This window comes from Trichosurus vulpecula, chromosome 1 (genome assembly GCF_011100635.1).
Source record: "Trichosurus vulpecula isolate mTriVul1 chromosome 1, mTriVul1.pri, whole genome shotgun sequence".
Classification (NCBI taxonomy): Eukaryota; Metazoa; Chordata; class Mammalia; order Diprotodontia; family Phalangeridae; genus Trichosurus; species Trichosurus vulpecula.
In genome coordinates, this window is record NC_050573.1 from 35,510,128 (window position 1) to 35,534,377 (window position 24,250).

Sequence of the window (24,250 nt, forward strand, 5' to 3'; positions counted from 1 at the left end):
CCCCTTCTCCCTCCCTCCCTCTCTCTCCATCTCTCTTTCTCTCTCTCTCTTCTCTGTCTCTCCTCTCTCTATTCTTTCTCTCTTGTCTCTGTCTCTCTCTTCTCTCTCCAATTTCTTTGTCTCTTCTCTCTCTCTCTCTCTCCCTTCCTTTCTCTCTCCCTCTCCCTCTGTCTCTCTGTCCCTCTGTCTCTGTCTGTCTGTCTCTGTTTATTTGTGTGTTGTACTCTGACCAGGGCACAGTGTTCAGGGGAGTGGATGATCGCCTCCTTCTTGTGAAGCATTTACACTTTGGGGCCACCATATCACATTGTTGACTCCACCCAATAAAAGCCACAAATCTTTCCTAGAGGAGCTGTTGTTGCCTATCTGGGCCTTGCCCATCCTCTTCTTGTAAAGTTGATTTTTTGGAACTCAGGTGTCTAACTTTACATTGATCTCTATTAAATGTCACCTCATCAGAGCTGGCCCATCATTCTACCTTGCTGGGAACTCTTGGGGTCCCAAAGTGATCATCTAACATAGGAGTCAGCAAACTCTGGTCTCTGCATCAGATCCAACTGGCCCTGGGACAGTAGTTTGTCTACCTATGATCTAACCCAACTCAATCTACCTGAAAATTTGACAAATATCTATCCTGTGCCTTCATCCAACATTGACAGCATTAACAGTGATGCTAAAGATCACAGGGCCAGGAACTGATCCCTGAGGCACGTTACTAGAGACCTTCCTATCATTCTTTATTAGGTCTAGTCTTTGGACCAGGTCTGGCTCCATCACATTGTACTGTTGTCTAGAACACATCTTTTCCTCTTATCCACAAGGATGGCATGAAAGACTAAGCCAAATGCGTTGCTGAAATCTAAGAATATTCATCCACCTAGGCTGGTTTAATGCTGTAGTTGATTTGAAGGACGGGTTAAGATCTTTCGACCTCCAGGGACTTTATGACCTTGGGCAAGTCATTAACTTCTGTTTGCCTCTGTTTCCTGAACTACAAAGTTGGGATAATTGTAGTGCCTACCTTCTGAGGTTATTGCTATGATCGTGTGAAATAATATCTGTAAAGTGCTTAGCAGAATTCCTGGCACATAGTAGTTGCTTAATAAATGCTAGCTATCATCATCTTCATCATTATTACAGACTTGTACCCGTGAGATCTTTCAACTTAGTTCAATCGACAGCGTGGAGCTGCAGGCACCTTAACAAGCCAGCTGGTGGCACAGGGGGTAGAGCAGCAGACCTGGAGTCAGGAAGACCTGAGTTCAAATTTGGTCTCAGATAGCTGTGTGAGCCTGGGTGAGTTATTGGACTTCTGTTTTCCTCAGTTTCCTCAACTGTAAAACAGGGATGGGGCAGCTAGGTGGTGCAACGGATAGAACATGAGACCTGGAGTCAGGAAGACTCATCTTCCTGAGTTCAAATCTGATCTCAGACACTTCCTAGCCTTGTGACCCTGGGCAAGTCACTTAACCTTGCTTGCCTCAGTTTCCTCATCTGTAAAATGAGCTGGAGAAGGAAATGGCAAACCACTCTGGTATCTCTGTCAAGAAAGCACTAAATGGGGTCACAGAGAGCTGTGAACAACAACAACAAAATGGGGACCTAATAGCAGCTACCTCCCAGGGCCGTTGTGAGGATCAAATGAGATAATATTTGTAAAAAGCACTTTGCACAGTGCCCGGCACATAGTAGGTGCTTAATAAATGCTTATTTCCTTCCTTCCATATACTCTGGGCATCCTCCCCATCCTCTTCCTCCTAGGATTCATACATTTCACTGGGGACCTCAGAACCAGGTTATCAACATGTCATTTCCAACCCATGCTGCCCTGATTATACCCAAAGGCCTTTCCAGCTCTTCTTTAGCTGTTCTCTCTCCCCACCCCCACCTTAGAATGTAAACTCCGTGGCAGCAGGGACTGTCTTGATTGCTTGTATTTATATCTCCAGAATTTTGCACTTTGTTCAGCACATATTACCTACTCAATGAACTTTTTTTCATCCATCCATCCATTCATTTATTCATAATAATACAGTTTATTGTAGCCAGAGATTACCTCCAGAACAAATGGTTTTCTTTAGTGCACAAAGCATGCCTAAGTGAGGCCAAGCTATCAGAGAAGTGTTATCTCTAGATGAATCTCTAGCCTTGTCAGTTCTTATATTCCTACTTAAGCAAAACTGAAAGTTCTTTTCAAAATCGTCCAAATCTTAGAGAGAAGTATTTCGGAACTGTTCACACTTGCCTGGTTCAGTGAGCCAGGACAGAACAGAAGAACTCAGCAGCGCTGAACATCAGCATGGCTGTCATGCAGGTGCTCAAGGAACCCCCTGCCCTGATGGCAATGAGGTGCCAGAGGGACTGGTGCTATTCCAGCAGTCTGTTCAGTATTAAGACTGAGAAAGTTGTGGAAATTCAGAACGTCTGGTACGGGACTCTCAAGTGGCTTATTTCTGTGCTCGTTCTCATCTACATCTGGTAAGTCTGAGACCACAAGCTTCATTTCTCTTGTAATTCCCCTGACAACCTTATCTTCTTCTGCTCCTTTGAAAGGTCCTCTGCTCCAGCTGCTCCGATCCTCACTGTCTTATCTCCCTCCACCAACACTCTTGCCTTTTTTCCCACCCAGTTCTCCCTTCCTTTAATGCCTTCCCCTTCTCTTACCCAAATCCTACCCATCACCCAAAGCCCAGCTCACATGTCATGTGCTTCATGAATATCCTCAGACGCCCCCCTCAAAATGGTATGGCCCACCATGGTGATCACCCTGGCATCTGGGGCATGGCGGGTACCTGATCAATTATTGCTGATTGACTTTGTATCTCTGGGCACAAAGTAGGTGTTCAATAAATAATTGTGTGGATGAAACGTAAGTCAGATGGCAACATCTAACTTATCTGATCCTCTAGTTTCTTGGCTATAAAATAATATAATAAAATATAGAAATATATTATAAAATATAAAATATATTTTAATATTCTACATAAATATAAGATTGTGTTGACATATATTGTATATTAATATAATATTGATATAGAGGTATAATGTTATAAATATATTGTGAATATAGAAATATATTATAAATATATAAAAATATAAAATGATAGCCCATTGGCATATTTACTAAGGTAGTACCACAGCGACCAGAGGCAGTTAGGTGGTGTGGTGGATAGAGTGCTGAAGTTGGAGTTGGGAAGACCTGAATTCCAATCTAGCCTCAGATACTTACTATCTGTGTGACCCTGGGCAAGTCACTTAATATCTTTCAGCCTCAGTTTCCTCATCTGTAAAATGGGAGTTACTAATAGTACCTACCTCCCAGGATTGTTGGGAGGATCAAATGAGATAATACGTGTAAAGCGCTTTGTAAATCTCATATAAAAGCTAGTTATTATTAGTGGCTATGTGAAATTTATTCAAGGCAATGAGGGGAGGAGGCCCTAACAGCTGGGAGAGATCAGAAGAGACTTCATGTAGAAGGTGAGCTGAGATTTGAAGGAAATTAGTGGTTTTAAGAGGTAGAGGTGAGGAGGGAGGCATAGGGGAGGCACAGTACAAAGGCCCGGAGGTGGGAGATTGAGTATCTTATGTGAAGAACAGCAAGAAAGCTAGTTTGGAGTGTGTATATAATGAAGCAGTCCCTACCCTCAGGGAGCTTACATTCTATTGGGAGATAGAATATGTACACAGGTAAGTAAATACAAAGAAGTAGAAGAGAGGTCACAGCTGAGCAGAACACTAAAAAAAGCTTGGATTCCAAGAGGTGGGAACAACAAGAAACGAGTGCATTCTGGGCAAAGATTTGTTGAATGAGAGCAAATTAGCCTGGAAGTTTCTTTAGTCTAGGAATCTCTTTTCCACAAATTTTAAGGCTAAGAAGGGGCTGGTTCACAGGCAAAAGACTTAGAAACCACAGCAAAGGGTCTTTTCTTTTTGCCACATTCAGCTTTGGCTTGTGGAGTGAGAAATTGTACCAGCGCAAGGAACCCCTTATCAGCTCCGTGCACACCAAAATTAAAGGAATAGCAGAGGTGACCGAAGGAAATAAGACCAGAGTGCTGGACCCGGCAGATTACACTTTTCCCTTGCAGGTGAGAATCCCTGAATTCCCATGCACACCAGAATCAGGACCCTTGGGTATTACTTTCTGATCGAGAGGTTTTTTTAAAAAAAATTTAAGTTTTTACAAGTAACAAGTTTTTGTTCAAGTAATAAGTAACAAGCATTTATTTTCTCTTCCTCCTCCCATTAACAAAAAAAAGAAAAAGAAAATCTTTATATCCAAGATGTATAGTTATTCGAAACAAATTCCCACATCGGCCATGTTCAAAAGTGTGCGTTTCATTGTGTACCCTGAGCCTATCATATCTCTGTCAGCAGGTGGCTAGTGCTCCCTATCATTGGTCCTCCAAAATCCTGTAGGGTCATTGTGTTGATCAGAGTTCATAAATCTTTCAAAGTTGTTTGTCTTTATAACTTTGTGGCTGCTGTTATAAACTGTTCTCATTCTGCTCACTTCTTCTGCATCAGTTTATATAGCTCTTCCCCAGGCTTCTCTGAAACTGCCGCTTCATCCTTTCTTACAGCACAATAGCATTCTGTCCCATTCATGTGCCATAATTGGTTCAGCCATTCCTCCCTTGATGGGCACCCCATCAGTCTCCAGGTCTCTGACTCCACAAAAAAAAGCCATTGTCAATAATTTTGTTCATGTGGGTCCTTTTTCTCTTTCTTTGATCTTTTTGGGGTATAGGACTAGTAACGGTTATCACTGGGTTAAAATCTATGTAGTTTAAAGACTTTTTGATATTATCAAAAGTTCACCCATTTCCATTTAGGAGTCAGAGCATGGAGACCCTAAACAAAGAGTTTAATACAGGTGGGCCCTGCATCATGCAAACTGTCTACCTGAAAAACCCAATTCACTGAACAGGAAAGAATAAATATAAGATCGTCAACCCTAATAACAAACGACCAAAGAGCCACAGTAGCTCTATAACTACTGTTAACTCTAAAAACCCCAGAAAGCTCACATAGGTTATCACAACCAGAGTTAATTCTAAAAATAAAATAAAATAAAACCAAAGAGATATCAGTGGTCACAAGCAAAAAACTTGATTCATCGGAGGAGGGAAACCAGACACACATGTGCTGGGGGCCCCTCTAGTAGGAGATCCCCTTTGGTGAAGGCAAATCTAATACATATACTAGTGACTACACAGTGAGCTGAAGCCCTGACAATGAGAGGTAACAGTGACAACGAGACAAGTCTGATTCATAGCAGAACTTCATGCCCAGAACACGGGTACTGCAGGTGCTTGTCCGAGCTCAGAGACCACCTGGTGCTGGTGTGAAACACCAGCTGTGGCTGAGATCATCCAGAGGGTGAGCGCAAAGGATTGTTGTTATGCTCAGGACACAGCCTTCTTGCTAGGCCTTAGCTCTGGAAAACAGTGTGTCTCCTAATAGTAAAAGGGGAAGGGTGGTCTTGGCCTGGGGATCCTGACAGGATCTACCATGCTCACTCAGACCCAGAAGATGGATTAGGAGACAATAGATTGCCTTACAAAAGAGTTCTTCACCTGACTCTACTAATTACCACTTCCTTTAGTGAATTTAAAATGACTTAATTTACAGGAGTCTGTTTACATATTTTTTCAGAAAGACATCCATTGTGGAAAGGAAAATACATTTACCTCTAAAAGAAAAGAAACTGGCCTTTGGAAAATCCCATGTGGCCTCATTCATTCCTTCTACAACATTTGGTTGGTTGTTTGTCCTTCATTCTCAAAGAGGACCAAAATGACCTCACTATGCTAGAGTCAAGTTTCAATGTGTCAGACTGTAGTCGATCAAACTAATACGAGCTCAGAACGCTCTGCCACAGGTCAGGCACAAACAGTGTGTGTGAACATTTAGGGAGGATTCTCTAAATCTACACATCCTGCATTTCCTTTGAGCTGTTTCAATTCTGCTTTGCTCATAGAGCACAGAACCTTCTCTGATGTGGGCATGCCATGCTGAGCACCAACGTTTACCACATACCTACTGCATATCAGTGCTAGGCAAAGAGGCTAACATTGGGTTAAGTGAAATCCTGTCCCTGCCTTCAGGGAGTTTACAATTTAGCAGTGTAGAGGCGTCTTGATATAGTGTACAGAGCCTTGGGCCTAGACTCAGGAAGAGCTTGGTATGAATCCTGTCTTAGATACTTAACCATCTGTGTGACCCTGAACAGCCACTTAACCAGCTGTGTGACCCTGGGCATGTCACTTAACCTCTGTTTGCCTCAGTTTCTTTATCCCTAAAATGAGGGAATTGGTCTAGGTAGAGTCTAAGGTCTCTTCCAAATTTATCTACTCTTGACAACCACTGGGTCAGCACAGAGAGTTCTATGGCCATTCCCTAGGGTTAGAATTTAGGGCTAGACCATCCCATGGCTGGTTATCTGGGTAGGATGAGATTCCATCTCCTAATCTTCTTATGGGTTGGGTCACTCCCTTAGGGTCATGCTACAGCCCTCCAGTGGCCCCAGCTCCTATTTTGGAGACGCCATACAGGGCTTTGCTTCTCTCTAGTCCAGGCTGTTTGTCACTACGTTTTTCCAGACTTATGTTTAATGAAGAGACTAACAGCTTGCCTCAGGAACGCTCTAGCCCAATGCATTCTCATCAATTGCTCTATGATTCCACTAACCAGCCCCTGGGATTTCTCTCACCAAAATACCTCTGCCCTCACTACCTGTCCCACCTATGTGTTGTCTTCCCTCATAGAATGTGCTATTTGTATCCTTATCACTTTAGCATACTATCTGGCACATAGTAGGTGCTTGATAAAGGTCTTTTTATTCACTGATGAGAACATTTCCGTTATTATTAACAGAAATAAAAATCAAGAACGTCGGCAAATTTCACTCATTTGGAAGTTCTGTGTTCTTTTTCTTCTCAGGGAAATTCATTCTTTGTAATCACTAACTTCCTAACCACAGAAGGCCAGAGGCAGGGGATTTGTCCCGAGGTAAGGAAGATTGTGAGTGGGGATGGGGGACCTAATGATGAAACCTGGACAGGCAGGTCTGGTAGAGGCAGGGAGGGTACAATCTGGAACCAAGAGAGACACCATCCTCCATGGTCTCTGAAGAGGGTAAGTGTGTGAGCGTGTGAGTGTGTAACAGTGTAAGTGTGTAAGTGTGTATGTTCTGAAATCTTTTTGGGGAGAGGAGGTGAGTGAATACTCAGGAAATAAGTATGAGGCACTGCCAAATACTCAAGAAAGGAGGCAGGAACTGTCTTTCTTTTTATTATTTGTACCTCCCAACACTTAGCACATATTAGGTGCTTGATACGTGTTTATTGGATTGGAATAAGGGCTAGCTTGTGATTTCCCAGGTATAGAGAATTCCCTGATGACCAAATCCCTTTCAGCAAGGCAGGTCAGTACTATCCCAGAAACTTTTAATCTCAGAGAGTAGCCTATAGCATCGAGAGTTTGAGTGACTTGCCCAAGGTCACACAACCAGTTCCATATTAGAGGTGAGATCTGAGCCCTCAGAGGCCTGCTCTCTCTCTCTCTCTCTCTCTCTCTCTCTCTCTCTCTCTCAGCAGCCTTACTGCAGATACTCTGGATCAGTCGAATTAGGAATGATAATGGGGGTCCCTGAGGGTTCCTATAGCCCAGAGGTAAACTGAGTCTCTGTTCTAGGCACCTGCAATGTAGCCCTTTCCAAGAGGTCAGCCTCGTTCATGCTCTGAGCCAGGCGAGGAGCAGGGAGCTCAGCCTTCTTTCTGTCCTCTCCAGAGGAACGGAGGACCATAGCAGTCGCTGACATCTATAATCTAGTACAAGGCCTCAAAGTGCCCTAAGCACTAGTTGGTGGAGAACAGGGTTCTCTTGGGTTTTAAGAGAATGTGATTGGGGCAGCTAGGTGGCACAGTGGGTAGAATACCGGCCCTGGAGTCAGGAGGACCTGAGTTCAAATCCGGCCTCAGACACTTGACACACTTACTAGCTGTGTGACCTTTGGCAAGTCACTTAACCCCAATTGCCCTGCCTTCCCCACTCCAAAAAAAAGAAAAAAGAATGGAATCAATTTAATTAATCAATAAGAGAACTCCTGGAAGGATCTTAAATGCAAATATTATCTCATCTGATCATAATGATGTGGGAGTGTAAGGCTATTTTTAACTCCCTTTTACAAGCATGCGACTTGTCCAGGCTCACACAGCCAGAAAGTATCTGGGGGCAGATTTGAACTTAGGTGTAGGTGGCACAGTAGATTGAGAGCCTGGCCTGAGGTCAGAAAGACCTGAGTTCAAATCTGACTTTTGACATTTACTAGCCACGTGACCCTGGACAAGTCATTTAACCCTGGTTGCCTCAGTTTCCTCATCTGTAAAATGAACTGGAGAAGGAAATGGCAAACCACTCCAGCCTCTTTGCCAAGAAAACCCCAAATGGGGTCACGAAGAGTCGGACACAACTGAAAACGAACTGAACGATATAACAAGAAGAGATAAGGACTAGACCCGTGATTTTGGGTATGGAAACTCTCTCTCTCCCAATGAAGAGCGACTCCTTTTCTGCAACTTGTAATCTTAGAGTTGCCCACAGCCTCGCCCCGGGTCACACAGCCGGGTTGTGTCAGAGGCAGAACTTTATTCTAGGCTCTGACTTTGAGGCTGGTTTTCTATCCGCAGTAATACTAATGACAATAACTAACATTCACATTGGGCTTTAAGATGGGCAAAGCGCTTTACAGATATCATCTCATTTCTATCCTCTCGACAACCTCGAGGGGTAAGTGCTATAATTACGCCCGTTTTACAGACGAGGAGACGGAGGCCAACAGAGGGTAGCAAACTCACCTAGGGTCGCCCAGCTGGTGAGTGTCTGAGGAATTAAACACGGCTCTTCCCGACTCCAGGCCTAGTGCCACCTAGCAACCTTTCACGCGTACAGATCAAATTATTATAATGAACATTTTCAAATATATCGCTAAATTTTGGTGATTTTCTTCATTTCTTCTCCATTAATTGTGCTATCTCTCTTCTCAATTTAGATTTTGGGCATTCAGTTTTCCTCACTCTTCTTTTTAATTAGATATTTTTTTGTAGCTCATCAGTCTTAACTAGGATTTTCACAAATAGCTCGCTTATTTATTAATTCATTTATTATTTTAGTTGGGATTGTGTTAATTTCTCCTTAATTCTAATTCTTTGCACATGGTATTAGTGTTTTAATTTGTGACCTCTGATTTCTTCTGTTTGCAAATACAACTCAATATTCTTTTCACTTTTTGTTATATAAGTGGTGAGGGAGATAGATTTGCCTTTGAGGGCTACTTTAGTTGTATCCCATAAATTTAGCTCAGTGCTCTGGCCCATTTTTTGGAACCCTGACTCTGTTATCCATTGTATTAGCTCTCTCTCCTAGACTGGTGTCAACCATCTATTCCTTTTTTTCCTTTTTTTTTTTTTTTGGAGGGGGAAGGCAAGGCAATTGGGGTTAAGTGACTTGCCTAAGGTCACACAGCTAGTAAGTATGTCAGGTATCTGAGGCTGGATTTGAGGCCCTGACTCCAGGGCCAATGCTCTACTCACTGTGCCATCTAACTGTCCCATCATCTATTCCTTTAAGTAATTGATCAAGCAGCTAGGTGGCACAGTGGATTGAGTGCCAGCCCTGGAGTCAGGAGGACCTGAGTTCAAATCCAGCCTCAGACACTAACTATGAGACCCTAGGCAAGTCACTTAACCCTGGTTGCCTCAGTTTCCTCATTTGTAAAATGAGCTGGAGAAGGAAATGGTAAACCACTCCATTATCTTTGCTAAGAAATCCCCAAATGGGGTCACAAAGAGTCAAATAGGACTAATAGATAAAACAACAAGTCATTGATAAAAATTCTAAGTAACATAGAGCTAAACACAGATCCCTGGGTCACTCCACTGGAGATCTCCTTGGAAATTGACACTGAACCATTAAGGATTACTCTTCATCCTCCAACCAGTCCTAAATCCTTCGGATTGTACCATCTGCTAGTCTCACCTCTGCATATATTTCATAAACCAGTCCACATATCCGTCATCATCTCTCCAATTATCACTGAACGAAGCCATCCCGACACCTTTTAAAACTGAACGAATAGGCGAGCGAATGAATAGAAAAACACTTACAGAAACAGAAATAGAATAGACATAGAAAATAGAAAGACACAGGCCGAGCACTGCGCTAAGCACTAGGGATGCAAGTGTTTGTCTTCTAATATGGTGAGATGACACGCATAGGGCAGTAGTGGCCTAGGAGGGGTGTATTGGTTTTGGAAGTTACAATGATGGTGAGTGGAGTAATCAATGGAAGAGTAGATGGGCATGCCCATTCTAGTGACAATGGCAGAACTGATTTATTCACAGGTCCAGAATTGGAAATTAGGCCTGGGGGAGGGTACATCCATGCCAGCAAGGTATGCCTGGGCTGTAGAGTGAAGGATGACCAAAGACATCCAAAATATAATGGGCCATGCAATTCCTCTGTGGCATGATCTTTGGTCCTGGTGGTAAAGGAGGAGTGTGAGAAGATGGCCGAGGCATAAGAAGCATATCTTTAAAAAGTAGCTCTGTTCATGTAGTCCTTTAAAGTTTATGAAGTATTTTTTTACATAACACCCTTATGGGTTTGATAGGACAAATATTGGTACCTCTATTTTCTAGGTAATAAAGAACTGACACTTGTCACAGAGCTAGTGGGACTTGAACCCAATACCTCTGACTCTAAATCCCACGTTTTTCTCTCTATTGAAGGATGATTGATCGAGGCATTCACTCATGTCCTCTTGTCTTCTTGTTTTTTCCCCCACAGTTTCCCACCAACAAGACTTGCTGTTCTTCTGATCAGGATTGCAAAAAGGGCAGGACTGACCCACTGAGCAAAGGTACATGTTGTGTCCTGTTCCTAAGAGCCTGACTCCAGTAATGATAAAGGGACTCTCATTTGGGGCATATCAGTGACTCCTCCTTAAGCTCTGTCAGGACCCAAAATCCTCAGTCTTCTCCTTATTGTTCAGCTGTTTCAGTTGTGTCTGACTCTTTGTGACCCCATTTGGGGTTTTCTTGGCAAAGAGGCTGGAGTGGTTTGCCATTTCCTTCTCCAGCTCATTTTACAGGTGAGGAAACTGAGGCCAACAGGGTTAAGTGACTTGCCGAGGGTCACACAGCTAGTAAGTGTTTGAGGCTGGATGTGAATTCAACTCTCCCTGACTCCAGGTCCAGCACTTCATGCACTGTGGTACCACCTGCAGCCTCATGATGGCACAGCTCGTCTATGGCACAGATAGATCCTGAATCTGTTACCCTGAACAAAAAAAAAAACCGGCCGTTGTAGTTTAGTTGTTTCAGTTGTGTCTGATTCTTTGTGACCCCATTTGGAGTTTTCTTGGCAAAGATACTGGAATGGTTTGCCATTTCCTTCTCCAGCTCATTTCACAGATGAGGAAACTGAGGCAAAAAGGGTGTAATGACTGGCCTAGGGTCACGCAGCTAGTAAGTGTCTGAAGCCGGATTTGAACTCAGATCTTCCTGACTCCAGGTCCAGAGCTCTATCCAATGCACCACCCAGATCCCCATAAATTCAAATCCTACTCCAACGCCACCAGTAGGAGACCCTGGGTTCTCAAAAACTATGCCAGTGTAGGTGTCAGCCATTACTTTTTGATTGGATATTTATTGTTTTTTTATGTTTGGACTCAACTAGGGATTAGTTATAAAACATTGACAATGCAGTACAAGAAATGTTACTTGTAGAGGGTGGTTTAATTAAAATTAATTAAACATTAATGTCTTCAGAAATCAAAATTTAAAAAACTATACCAGTGGAACACAATGTCTAAAAGAGAATAGAAGCTCCTTGAGGGCAGAAACAATTTCCTTTTTATCTTTGTATCCTCAACCAGTGACCAGTGTATGACACTTAGCAGGAGCTCAACACGTGAATGAAGGAATGTTCTATTCCTCCAACAGACATAAGCTCCAGGAGTGAAGAGACTTTCCTTTTTGCTTTTGTATCATGAGCTCCTAGCCCAGAGTCTGGTACAGAGTAGGTGCTTAATAGATGCTATTGAATGGAATTGAAATAAAAAATACCTTAAAATATATAACAACATATATATATACACACACATATATAAAACATATATATATAATATAACAACTTGATTGTTATATTCATCTTTTTTTAATGACTCTCTGACGATTAACATCAAGAGAGACATAAATCAGGCAGTTGAACCCTTGCCAAAAGCAACCATCATGGTGGGTATCGAGCACAAAATGCAAAGACAAGAGAGATTCATACACTTAGCAGAGTGCCTGGCACATAGTAAGTACTCAACAATTGCTCGTTGACTGACTCTCTAACCAAAGCTTAGCACACAGTAAGCATTTAATAAATGCTTGTTGATTGATACAAGATCTCCATCGATCCTTACAATGATCCTGTAAGTTGGGTGCTACAGGTCTCAGTTAATACATTTTAATGATGAAGAAGTCAAGGCTCAGAGGGGTTAGATCCACAAACCTAATAAGCTTCAGAGCTAGGATTTGAACCCAGGCCCTTCTTGGTTTCCACAAACCTAATAAGCTTCAGAGCTAGGATTTGAACCCAGGCCCTTAACCACCATGTCACTCTACTCTTTCCAGCAATGACTTTACAATGTTATCATTCCTATAGGGGTTCCAACAGGAAAGTGTATAAAATATAACTTGACCAGTTACCACCCAAAGACCCGTGACCTCCCTGAGATCTGCCAGCACCAAAAGACCTGTGAAGTCTCTGCCTGGTGTCCTGTAGAGCCAAGCAGAGAGACTCCTCAGTAAGTAAGAAGCTGAATGGACTCACTCCTGTCTTAGTATAGGCACAGAGGCGGGGAACTTGTGGCCTCAAGGCCCCATGTGGCTCTCTAGGTCCTCAAATGCAGCCCTTTGACTGAAAAGGGCTCACTTGAGGACCTAGAGGGCCGCATGTGGCCTCAAGGCACAGGTTCCCCACCCTTCGTGTGGAGCATGTAGAAGTCATTATTTTAATATCTGTTGAAAAAAGAATGCATGTATAAATGAATTTTTATGCTTTTTTGTTCATTTTTTAACTTTTATTTTCAGTTCCAAATTCTCTCTCTCCCTCCACTGCCTGCCCCACCCATTGAAGAGGCAAGAAATAGGATTCCCATTACACATGTTAAGTCATACAAAACATATTTCCACATTAGCCACATGCAGTAATGAACTGAGTCCTTCTTTGAGCGATGACAATAGAACTTGGGAATCTCTTGGACTTTTGCAGAACCTGGTCATGTTAAGGCAGTAGGTCCAGGACAGTCAGCTAGGGAAATACACAAGAAGCCATTAGTACCTCCCTCGCCTCCCTAAATAACTTTCTACATATTTTATATGAAATTTTGTGTGAGAGAAAATATGTGGTTCCCTCATGCCCCCACCTCCAATAAGAAATCCAAGACTCTAATCATAAGATGCTAATGAGGCGTTAACATAGTTGTAAAATGGATCTATGCCTGATCCCGTTATGAAGTGCAACCAGCTTTTTGATTGTAAGCTCCTTGGGGTCTGGGACTATTTTTTGCCTGTTTTTGTATCAATAGTGCTTAGCATAGCAGATGGCTTGGCATTAGTAGGCCATTAATACATGTTTATTAGTTGATTGGTTGGCTCAGGAAGGGAAGAATACTTGCCTGGTTGTTATTGTTGAATCGCTTTGTAGTCATGTCTGACTTCATGACTGCATCTGGGGTTTTCTTTTTTTCTTAATTTAATTTAATTTAATTTTGAAAATAATATTTTATTCCCCCCCCCCCCAATTACATGTAGAAACAATTTTTAACATTTTTTTCAAAGTTTTGGCTTCCAAATTCTTTCCTCTCCTCTCTCATCTCCCCCCTTCCTGAGATAGTAAGCAATCTGATATAGGTTATATGTGTGCAATCATATAAAATCTATTTGCATATTAGTCATTTTATGAAAGAAAACTTGAACTAAGAAATGAATGAAGGAAAAAAAAATAAAAAAAGAAATGAATGAAGGAAAAAAAATAAAAATAGTATCCTTCAGTCTGTATTCAGACCCCATCAGTTCTTTCTCTAGAGGCAGGTAACATTTTTCATCATGGGATCTTTGGGATTGTCTTGGATCATTGTATGGCTGAGAATAGCTAAATTGTTCACCGTTGATCATGTACAAAATTGCTGTTACAGTATACAATATTCTCCTGTTTCTGCTCACTTCACTCTGAATCAGTTCATGTAAGTCTTGTCAAGTTTTTCTGAGATCATACTGTTTGTCATTTCTTATAGCACAATAATATTCCATTACAATGATATACCACATCTTGTTCAGTCACTCCTCAATTGACAGACACCCCCTCAATTTCCAATTCTTAGTCCCCCCAAAAAGAGCTGCTACAAGTATTTTTGTAAAAATATGTTCTTTTCCTTTTTAAAAAAAAAATTCTTTAGGATAAAGACCTAGTAATGGTATTGCTGGGTCAAAGGACAGGCACACTTTTATAGCCCTTTGAGCATAGTTCCAAATTGTTCTCCAAAATGGTTAGATCAGTTCATGATTCCACCAACAATGCATTAGTGTCCCAATTTTCCCATATCCCTTCCAATATTTATCATTTTCCTTTTCTGATAAGTGTGAGGTGATACATCAGAGTTGTTTTAATTTGCATTTCTCTAACCAACAGTGACCTAGAGCATTTTTTCATACGGCTATAGATATCTTTGATTTGTCTAAAAATGCCCTGCTGACATCCTTTGACCATTTGTTCATTGGGAAATGACTTGTATTCTTGTAAATTTGACTCAGTTCTTTATATAGTTGAGAAATTAGGCCTTTATCTGAGATGTCTGGGGTTTTCTTGACAAAAATACAGGAATGGTTTACCTTCTCTAGCTCTTGTACAGATGAAGAAACTGAAGCAAACAGAGTAAAGTGACTTGCTCAGGGTCACACAGCTAGCAAGTATCTGAGCCCAGATTAGAACTCAGGAAGATAAGTCTTCCAGAGTCTTCCAGACTCTCAGCCCTCTATCCACTATGCCACTTAGCTTCAGAGAAGAGCAAACAAATTAGCCCTGCCTCTGACAGCTTTAAATCCCTAAACTCCGGATGAATTTGGGCTGTTAATGGGGAGTTCCAAGCCAGGAGCATTGTGCCAAGCACTGTGCCAAACACTGGAGATACAGAGAAAAGCAGAAGGCAATTGGTGCTCTTGAGGAGCTTACAGTCTAATGGGGGGTGATGATGTCAACCCAACTACGAACAAACAATAGGCAGGACCTACGGGGGATAGGTATTTGCATTAAGGATGATTAGGAAGGGTTTCCTGTAGAAGGTGAGGCTTTAACTGAGACTTGGAGGAAGTCAGGGAAGACAAAAGGCAGAGATGAAGAGGAAGAGTATTCCAGGCATGGGGGCAGTCAGTGAAAATGCCTGGAAATGGGCTGTCTTGTTCAAGAAACAGCAAGGAGGCCAGTGCCACTATATTGTAGAGTACCAGGAGTTATGAATTACTTTTGTTACGTGTGTGCCTCACTACCATTATACTCTAATTTTGTGTCTTTGATGTTCTCTATATTTTCAGTAGAATACACCCAAGGTTTATGGAGGGAATGTTGTGTAACTAACTACTGTTCTTGCCATGCCATTTGAGTGAATGCTTTTCATAGGATCTAATGTGATATGTATATCACATTGCAAACCTTAAAGTGCTATATAAATGTTAGGTCTTATTGTTAAAGAGAAACACACTGGTGGGGGCTCATGAACCATAGTATTAGGGTTACAGTCCTACAAGATTACCCAGTAGTGTGCTGGTAAATATTTAACAAATGGTTCTCTGGGGGAGGGGGGAATACACAACACATCTTCAAGTGAAATTTGTATTATTAACATATTCTACATCACTTTCTTAAGTCTAGATAATCAGTAAAATAATACATCAATCCCTGCTTTGTGGTATTTGCTGATTTCTGAGGTATAAATACTCATACTGAAATTTTAATAATGAGGTCTCAAGAGTCAGTTCCAGAATACCACTGGGGTTAGCCCTTAGAACCGAAGGTAGCTGTCACACCCTGGAGACCCAGCTTACATTTTTGAGCACTAAGTTGAGGGAATAGCCCAGAGAGGGTGTCACATTTTTATCCTCTTCTTTCTGCCTCACTTAAGTCCAATTCACACAAAAGTCAAGACATCACCCCAATTTAAATAAGATGAAACCACAAGATCTGACAGGCCTCAGGTGCTTCAGACCCATCAGATCTCTGATGCCCCACACATCCCCAGAAAGATCTTGAAAACTGAGCTCAGTTCTGGGCGTTGCATTTAAAGAAGGGCATTGATAACCTGGGGAATTTCACGTGAGGATCATTGAAAGGAAGTAGAGATGTTCAGCCTGGAGAAAGGAAGGTGTAGGTGGGACATGATAGCTGTCTTAAGAAATGAGGGCACAAAGAGTCTTACCCGACTGAAAAATACTAACAGTACTTAAGCAAAACCAACCAGCCCCTTGGCCATGTCTGCCAATATGCCTTATTCTGTGCCTAGTCCGTTACCTCTCTACTGAGAGGATAAAGACATCCTCAGCCAACAGCCCTTTGAAGTCAACATTAGTGACACAAAGAAAGACTTGGGGCAGGGGGGAAGATACACAGTAGTCGTGCAGGATACAATAAAAACTCAAGGAATTAGAGTTAGCTAGAAGCCCAAAAAAGAGCGAATCTCTCTTTTCCCCAGCTCTCACTGACTCCACCTGTCTCTCATACAGACTCTAGATATTAAAGAATCAATCTCTACCAATGAGGAAAGAGTCCCAACAATTGGCCCTTTGAGCCAAAAGTTACACTACTTTCCAGTCAAGCTAGCCTACTAGATGCTCCTTGACCTGGGCATTCCAACTCCACCCTCCATACCTTTGCCAAGGCTGAACCCCCTCCCCCTCATGGAATTCCCTCATTCCTTTTAGAATCCCTAGCTTCCTTCAAAGATCAGCTCATGAATCACTTCCTACATTGTTAGTGCAATCTCCTTCTCAGACTATCTTTTCTTTACTTATTCCTGTTATATCACCCAATATCCAAGTAAGATCCTTGATGGTAGGAACCGTTTTATCAGTTTTGTCTTTGTATTGAAAAGTGCCTTCAATAGGAACCTAATGAACAAAATTTGTGGAATTGGATTGAATATTTTTATATGTGTCCTGCCTCCCAGGGCAGGTAGGTGGCACAGTGGATAGAGCACTGGGTTTGGAATCAGGAAGACTCATCTTTATCAGTTCAAATCTAGCCTCAGACTGGCTGTGTGACCCTGGGCAAGTCACTTAACCCTGTTTGTCTCAGTTCTTCATCTATAAAATGAGTTGGAGAAGGAAATAGCAAACCACTCCAGTATCTTTGCCAAGAAAACCCTAAGTGGGGTCATGAAGAGTCAGAGAAGACTGAACAACAACCATCTGCCTCCTTACCCAGGTGTGAGGTCTTTAAGAGTCAGGTACTGTGTCTTATTTAATGTATGCATTCTCACCCTCACATCCCTGAGCGAGATCGAGTTTTTGCACATAGTAGGGTCCCATATATATTTGGGGGGAAACTGTCATAGTTTTTCCCTAGCTGGTGCTAGACAATGGTCACCACAACACATCCTGTACTTTCTTCTCTTAGGCCAGCACTCCTAGCCAGTGCTGAAAACTTCACCGTCCTCTTAAAGAACAGCATTCACTTCCCAGGCCACAACTATAGCACGTAAGTATTTTTTTGTTCACTCATTTCCCAGGCCACAGCTACAGTTTTATGTTAATTTTTTCATTCATTCATTCATTAACTTCCTGGGCCCCAACTACCCAATTCCTGGCTCCACTCCAAAGACCAAGTGGGTGCAACTTTTCAACAAACATGACTTTGTCACTTGTTTTTCACTTTTGCAGAAGAAATATCCATCCAGGAATGGACATTTCCTGTACATTTCACAAGACCTTCAAGCCAGACTGTCCAATTTTCCGGCTAGGAGATATCTTACAGGAAACAGGGGAAAATTTTTCATCTATGGCCATCTACGTAAGTAGAGCCATGTTATTATGAAGAGTATCTTTCCAGACATCCTCATGTGCATTTAGTTCAGAGTTTGGAGGGGAACAGATAGGCAGTAACAACTACCATATAAGATGGGAATATCCACAAAGAATCTGATTACTGGGATACCATGTCCAGGAGGTAAGACCTCTACTAATCCTTCTAGATAAATGTAAGCTGTATGGGCATTCCATAAGCCCATTATCACTGCCATATAGATATTTTGAATTTATTTGATATATATTCATTTTCTGTATACTTATATAGCCCCTTCCACAAGTCTCCAAGGACTACTGAAACTCCCTGGGAGAAGGAGTTGATGATCATGGCTATGCAGGATTTTGGAGACTAGAGAATATGAGATCTGGTAGCCATGCAAAACTTGAGGGCATTAAGAGGTGGGCAGAGAAAGAGCAGAAACTATTTTAATGAAAGCAGGTATCTCTCACAGGCAAACCAGGCACCAGTAACCAGTGGCACCCAAAGAGTTGAACTGGACATATCACACATTGGCCATGAGGTCAAGCAGCTGAAAGCATATTCTCTATTCCCCTCTATTCCATTTTAGACAAGGGGGAGATTCGTTTTTTCCCTACAGATTTTTATTCCTTTTACACATATCCTTTACTTTTGCATAATTTTTTGTTTTAGTTTTTGTTTTTTGTTTAAGCGTGACTGGTTTAGATAAACAATTTGTTCCTCATTGCTTTGCTAAGTATGACAGTAAAGGTTTCTGAGTATGCTCAAGGAGGTCAGTTCTGAGGAGGTTTTTACATTTCACAAAATCTAGAAGTGAGGATCTATATCCTGGCTTGGTGGTGAAGAAGACCACCTATAGGCCTGTTTTATGAGCTATTTATTCCACATATCTCATAGATATACTCCCAAGGGCAGAACTGAGACAGTTCAAGAGGTTTTCTTTCTGTCTGCCCCTCAGACCCTGAGCCTGACTTTCATTTATATTGGTTGTAATCAGCATCTTGCCTCCCCCTTCTTCTAGAGAGACTAATGGAGGGATAATGTAGAGAGGAGACTAGAGAAAAAGTTCTATTCCAGCTGGCCAAGGAGGTAGAGATGGGGTGATGGGTGATCTGTGATCTGTGATCTGTAAGACACTCTTTTCTGGCTGGGAAGGGCAGGAGTGAGGTTACAGACAACTGGAGTCTATAGGATCACCTGGAAGTTACATTTGAGAACACAATTGGCTTCCGTTTTTGTCTGTACCCCAAGTGCCTAGCATAGTGCCTGGTATTCATTCACTTCCTGGGCCCCAACTACAATAGATAAATGTACAGTAGGTGTTCAATAAAAGGTTTTTGAATGAATGAATGTTATGTCCTTCCAATCGAATGTAAAATCCTTAAGGGAATCAACTGTTTAATTTATGTCTTGGTTTATCCAGTGCCTAGCATATAGTAGGTGCTGAATAAATGTTTGTTGATTGATTGGAGCAGAAAGCTAAACCTGTTCCCCCCACCCCTCCCTGCATTCTTTTTCTCTTTTTTTCTTTTATTTAATATTTTTAGTTTTCAGCATTGATTTCCGCAAGATTTTGAATTACAAATTTTCTCCCCATTTCTACCCTCCCCCCACTCCAAGATGGCATATATTCTGATTGCCCTGTTCCCCAGTCAGCCCTCTCTTCTGTCACCCCCCTCTCCCACCCCCCCATCCCTTTTCCCCTTACTTGCTTGTAGGGCAAGATAGATTTCTATGCCCCATTGCCCATATATCTTATTTCCCAGTTGCATGCAAAAAACAACTTCTTTTTTTTTTGGCTTTTTGGCAGGGCAATTGGGGTTAAGTGACTTGCCCAAGGTCACACAGCTAGTACATGTGTCAAGTGTCTGAGGCCGGATTTGAACTCAGGTCCTCCTGCCTCCAGGGCCAGTGCTCTACTCACTGCGCCACCTAGCTGCCCCCTAAAAAACAACTTTTTTTTGAACATCTGCTTTTAAAACTTTGAGTTCCAAATTCTCTCCCCTCTTCCCTCCCCACCCACCCTCCCTAAGAAGGCAAGCAATTCAACATAGGTCACATGTGTATCATCATGTAAAACCCTTCCACAATACTCAAATTGTGAAAGACTAACTATATTTTGCTCCTTCCTATCCAGTCCCTCTTTATTCAATTTTCTCCCTTCACCCTGTCCCTTTTCAAAAGTGTTTGCTTTTGATTACCTCCTCCCCTATCTGCCCTCCCTTCTATCATTCCCTCTTTTTTATCCCCTTCCTCGTTCTTTCCTGTGGGGTGAGATACCCAGTTGAGTGTGTGTGTTATTGCCTCCTCAAGTCAAATCCGATGAGAGCAAGATTCACTCATTCCCCCTCACCTGCCCCCTCTTCCCTTCCAATAGAACTGCTTTTTCTTGCCACTTTTATGTGAGATAATTTACCCCATTCTATCTTTCCCTTTCTCCCTCTCTCAATATATTACTCTCTCACCCCTTAATTTGATTTTATGTTTTTAGATATCATCCCTTCATACTCAACTCACTTCATGCCCTCTGTCTATATATATATATATATATTCCCTTAAGCTACCCTAATACTGAGGTCTCATGAATCATACACATCGTCTTTCCATGTAGGAATGTGAACAAAACAGTTCAACTTTAGTAAGTCCCTTGTAATTTCTTTTTCTTATTCTTTTTCTTGTTTACCTTTTCATGCTTCTCTTGATTCTTGTGTTTGAAAGTCAAATTTTCTATTCAGCTCTGGTCTTTTCACTGAGAAAGCTTGAAAGCCTTCTATTTTATTGAAAACCCATATTTTGCCTTGGAGCATGATACTCAGTGCTGGGTAGGTGATTCTTGGTTTTAATCCTAGCTCCATTGACCTCTGGAATATCATATTCCAAGCCCTTCAATCCCTTAATGTAGAAGTTGCTAGATCTTGTATTATCCTGATTGTGTTTCCACAACACTCAAATTGTTTCTTTCTGGCTGCTCATGGTATTTTCTCCTTGATCTGGGAGCTCTGGAATTTGGTGACAATATTCCTAGGACTTTTCTTTTCCGGATATTTTTCAGGAGGTGATCACTGGATTCTTTCAATTTCTATTTTACCTTCTGGCTCTAGAATATCAGGGCACTTTTCCTTGATAATTTCTTGAAAGATGATATCTAGGCTCTTTTTTTGATTATGGCTTTCAGGTAGTCCAATAATTTTTAAATTATCTGTCCTGGATCAATTTTCCAGGTCAGTGGTTTTTCCAATGAGATATTTCACATTGTCTTCCATTTTTTCATTCCTTTGGTTCTGTTTTATAATATCTTGATTTCTCATAAAGTCACTAGCTTACACTTGCTCCAATCTAATTTTTAAGGTAGTATTTTCTTCTGTGGTCTTTTGGACCTCCTTTTCCATTTGGCTAATTCTGCCTTTCAAGGCATTCTTTTCCTCATTGGCTTTTTGGAGCTTTTTTGCCATTTCAGTTAGTCTATTTTTTAAGGTGTTATTTTCTTCAGTATTTTTTTTTATTCTCCTTTAGCAAGTCATTGACTTGTTTTTCATGATTTTCTTGCATAACTCTCATTTCTCTTCCCAATTTTTCCTCTATTTCTCTTACTTGCTTCTCCAAATCCTTTTTGAGCTCTTCCATGACCTGAGGACAATTCATATTTTTCTTGGAGGCTTTTGATGTAGTCTCTTTGACCTTGTTGACTTCTTCTGGCTGTATGTTTTGGTCTTCTTTGTCACCAAAATAAGATTCTGAAGTCTGAGTCTGAATCTGAGACATTTTTTGCTGCCTGTTCATGTTCCCAGCCAACAACTTGACTCTTGAGCTTTTTATTAGGGTACAACTGCTTATAGAGTAGAGAGTACTTTGTCCCAAGCTTGAGGGACTGTGCTGCTATTTTCAGAGCTACTTCTACACAGCAAGCTCTGCCACACCAGCGCTCCTTCTCCCCCAAGAACTACAAACCAGGATTGTGGCCCAGATCCAGGCAGAGCAAAGCAGGCTTTGCACTCCCACTCTAATCCACTGCTTAATTCCTCCCACCAGGTAGGCCTGGGTCTGGAAGCAACTGCAGCTGTAGCTATGGAATCAGCCTCAGAGCTGCACCACCTCTGCTGCCCCCGGGGTGGTGGGCCACCTCGAACTCCTTTCACTCTGTCCCAGCAGCTTTTCCCACTAACCTTCTCTGTTGTCTTTGGAGTTTGTGGGTTGAGAAGTTTGGTTACTGCCACAGCTCACTGATGCAGGGTGCTATGCCTGTTCTGCCCAGCTCCCATTCTGGTTGGTCCTGGTGCGGCCCATGCTGGGCTCTGCTCTGCTCCACTCCCAGATCCGTGCGATAGATTCTTCCCAGTGACCATCCAGGCTGTCCTGGGCTGGAACCCTGTTTCCCTTTACTATTTCGTGGGTTCTGCAGCTCTAGAATTTGTTCAGAGCCATTTTTATAGGTGTTTGGAGGGACCTGGGGGGGGAGCTTAAGCAAGTCCCTGCTTTCCAGCTGCCATCTTGGCTCTGCCCCCCATTCTTTTTCTCTTAAGACTGAATTCTGAAGAAAAAAAAGACTGAACTCCACCTTGTCCTACTAATGCACACACTAGGGTGTTCAAAAAATGGGATGTAGTGTTCCCAGTCTATTTATTCTCCAGTAGAGGGCTAGTACCTCCCTCCATTTTTAGGATGGCTCTATATAGGAATGTTGCCCACTAATGCTGAACAGATGAGTTTTATAATGCTTCCATGTGGTTCTCTTCCAAATGACAAGGCCCCTTCCCTGCAGAGGTCTTCGAATTAAGTCTAGACAACCATTTGTTGGATATATTGTGGAAGGGATCTTTGTTCAGCTGTGACTCAGATTATATGTCCAATGAGGACCCTGAAATTCTGTGCTGGCTGCTTTGGACTTTGCTTTGCTGGGTCCTTCCTCTATTGATGGTGAAAGCTGATTCCACCCTTTTCTTCAGCTTTCAAATGAAAAGGTCAGCAAATCATCAATCAGTGAGAATTTATTAAGCATTCAGTATGTGACAGGCACTCTGCAAAATGCTGGGGGATAAAAAGCAAAACAAAAATGTTCCCTACCCTCAAAGAGCTTACCTTCTAATGGAGGAGATAAAGTAGGGCTGGATAAAGAGATATGAGAATCATCTACAGAGATGACAACTGAATTCCTCACACCTAATAAGGTCACCAAAGAAGACAGTATGGATAAAAAAGAGAAGAGAGGCTAGCATAGAGCTTTGGGGGATGTCCAGAGTTTGTAGAAGGTGTGACCTGGATGAAGACCAGCAAATAAAACTGAAAAGGAATGATCAAAAAAGTATTAAAAAAAATTAAAAAGAAAAAAAAAGAAAAGGAATGATCAGACAGGTAGGAGAGGAGCCAATAGAAAGTAGTATCACAAAAACACAAAGAGAGAGGGTCTAAAAGAAGAAAGGGGTCACCAGTGTTGGATGCTTCATGGAGGTCAAAAGGATGAGGACTGAGAAAAAACCATTGAATTTGGCAATTAAGGGATCACTGAGAGATATTAAAAGATCATTGATCAGAGAGAGCAGTTTCAGTTGAGGGAGGAGATCAGAAGCCAGACTGCAGATGACTTAGAATAGAGTGACAAGAAAGGAGTGGAGATGGCTTTTTCAAGGAATTTTGCTGGGAAAGAGAAGTGAGATACAGGATGATGGCTGATGGGCATGGTGGTATCTAGTGTGGGATTTTTAAAGATGGGAGAGGCGTGAGTGTATTTGTAGACACTAGAAAAGGACCCAGCAGATAAGGAGAGATTCAATATGAGAGAAAGGAGAGACAGAGAAAAGCAGAGAGGGAAGGAAGGAGGAAGAGGGGAGAGAGAGGGGGAGAGGTGGGGGGAAGGAGGGTGATGTGGAGGGAGGGAGGGAGGGAGAGAGAGAAGGAGAGGGAGAGGGAGAGAGAGTTAAGAGTTGGTGGGAGCAGTCTGCTGGAGAACATGGTGAGGGATGAGTTCAAAGGTCGATGAGAAATTCTCTCCCCTCAAGAAGGTTACAGTTTAATTGAGGAAGCAGGATACGCATATATCTTCTTGCCAGCACTGGCCTTCAATGCTCCCTGCTTCCACTTTCCAACCTCAGAAGCATAATCCAACCAATACTTTGCTGCTTCTGCTATGACACGTATCCCACCA

At 42.1% G+C, this 24,250-nt stretch overlaps 1 protein-coding gene across 1 annotated transcript in view; it reads left to right on the top strand.

Moving 5' to 3' along the window:
• Window positions 1-2,308: 2,308 nt before the first annotated feature.
• Window positions 2,309-24,250, top strand: part of LOC118854139 (P2X purinoceptor 7-like) — a 34,876-nt gene continuing 12,934 nt past the window's right edge. The window contains exons 1-7 of the mRNA XM_036764508.1: window positions 2,309-2,478; window positions 3,947-4,091; window positions 6,949-7,017; window positions 10,855-10,927; window positions 12,721-12,862; window positions 17,725-17,805; window positions 17,988-18,117. Of these exons, the coding sequence (XP_036620403.1) occupies window positions 2,309-2,478; window positions 3,947-4,091; window positions 6,949-7,017; window positions 10,855-10,927; window positions 12,721-12,862; window positions 17,725-17,805; window positions 17,988-18,117 (810 nt within the window). The remainder of the gene's footprint in view (window positions 2,479-3,946; window positions 4,092-6,948; window positions 7,018-10,854; window positions 10,928-12,720; window positions 12,863-17,724; window positions 17,806-17,987; window positions 18,118-24,250) is intronic.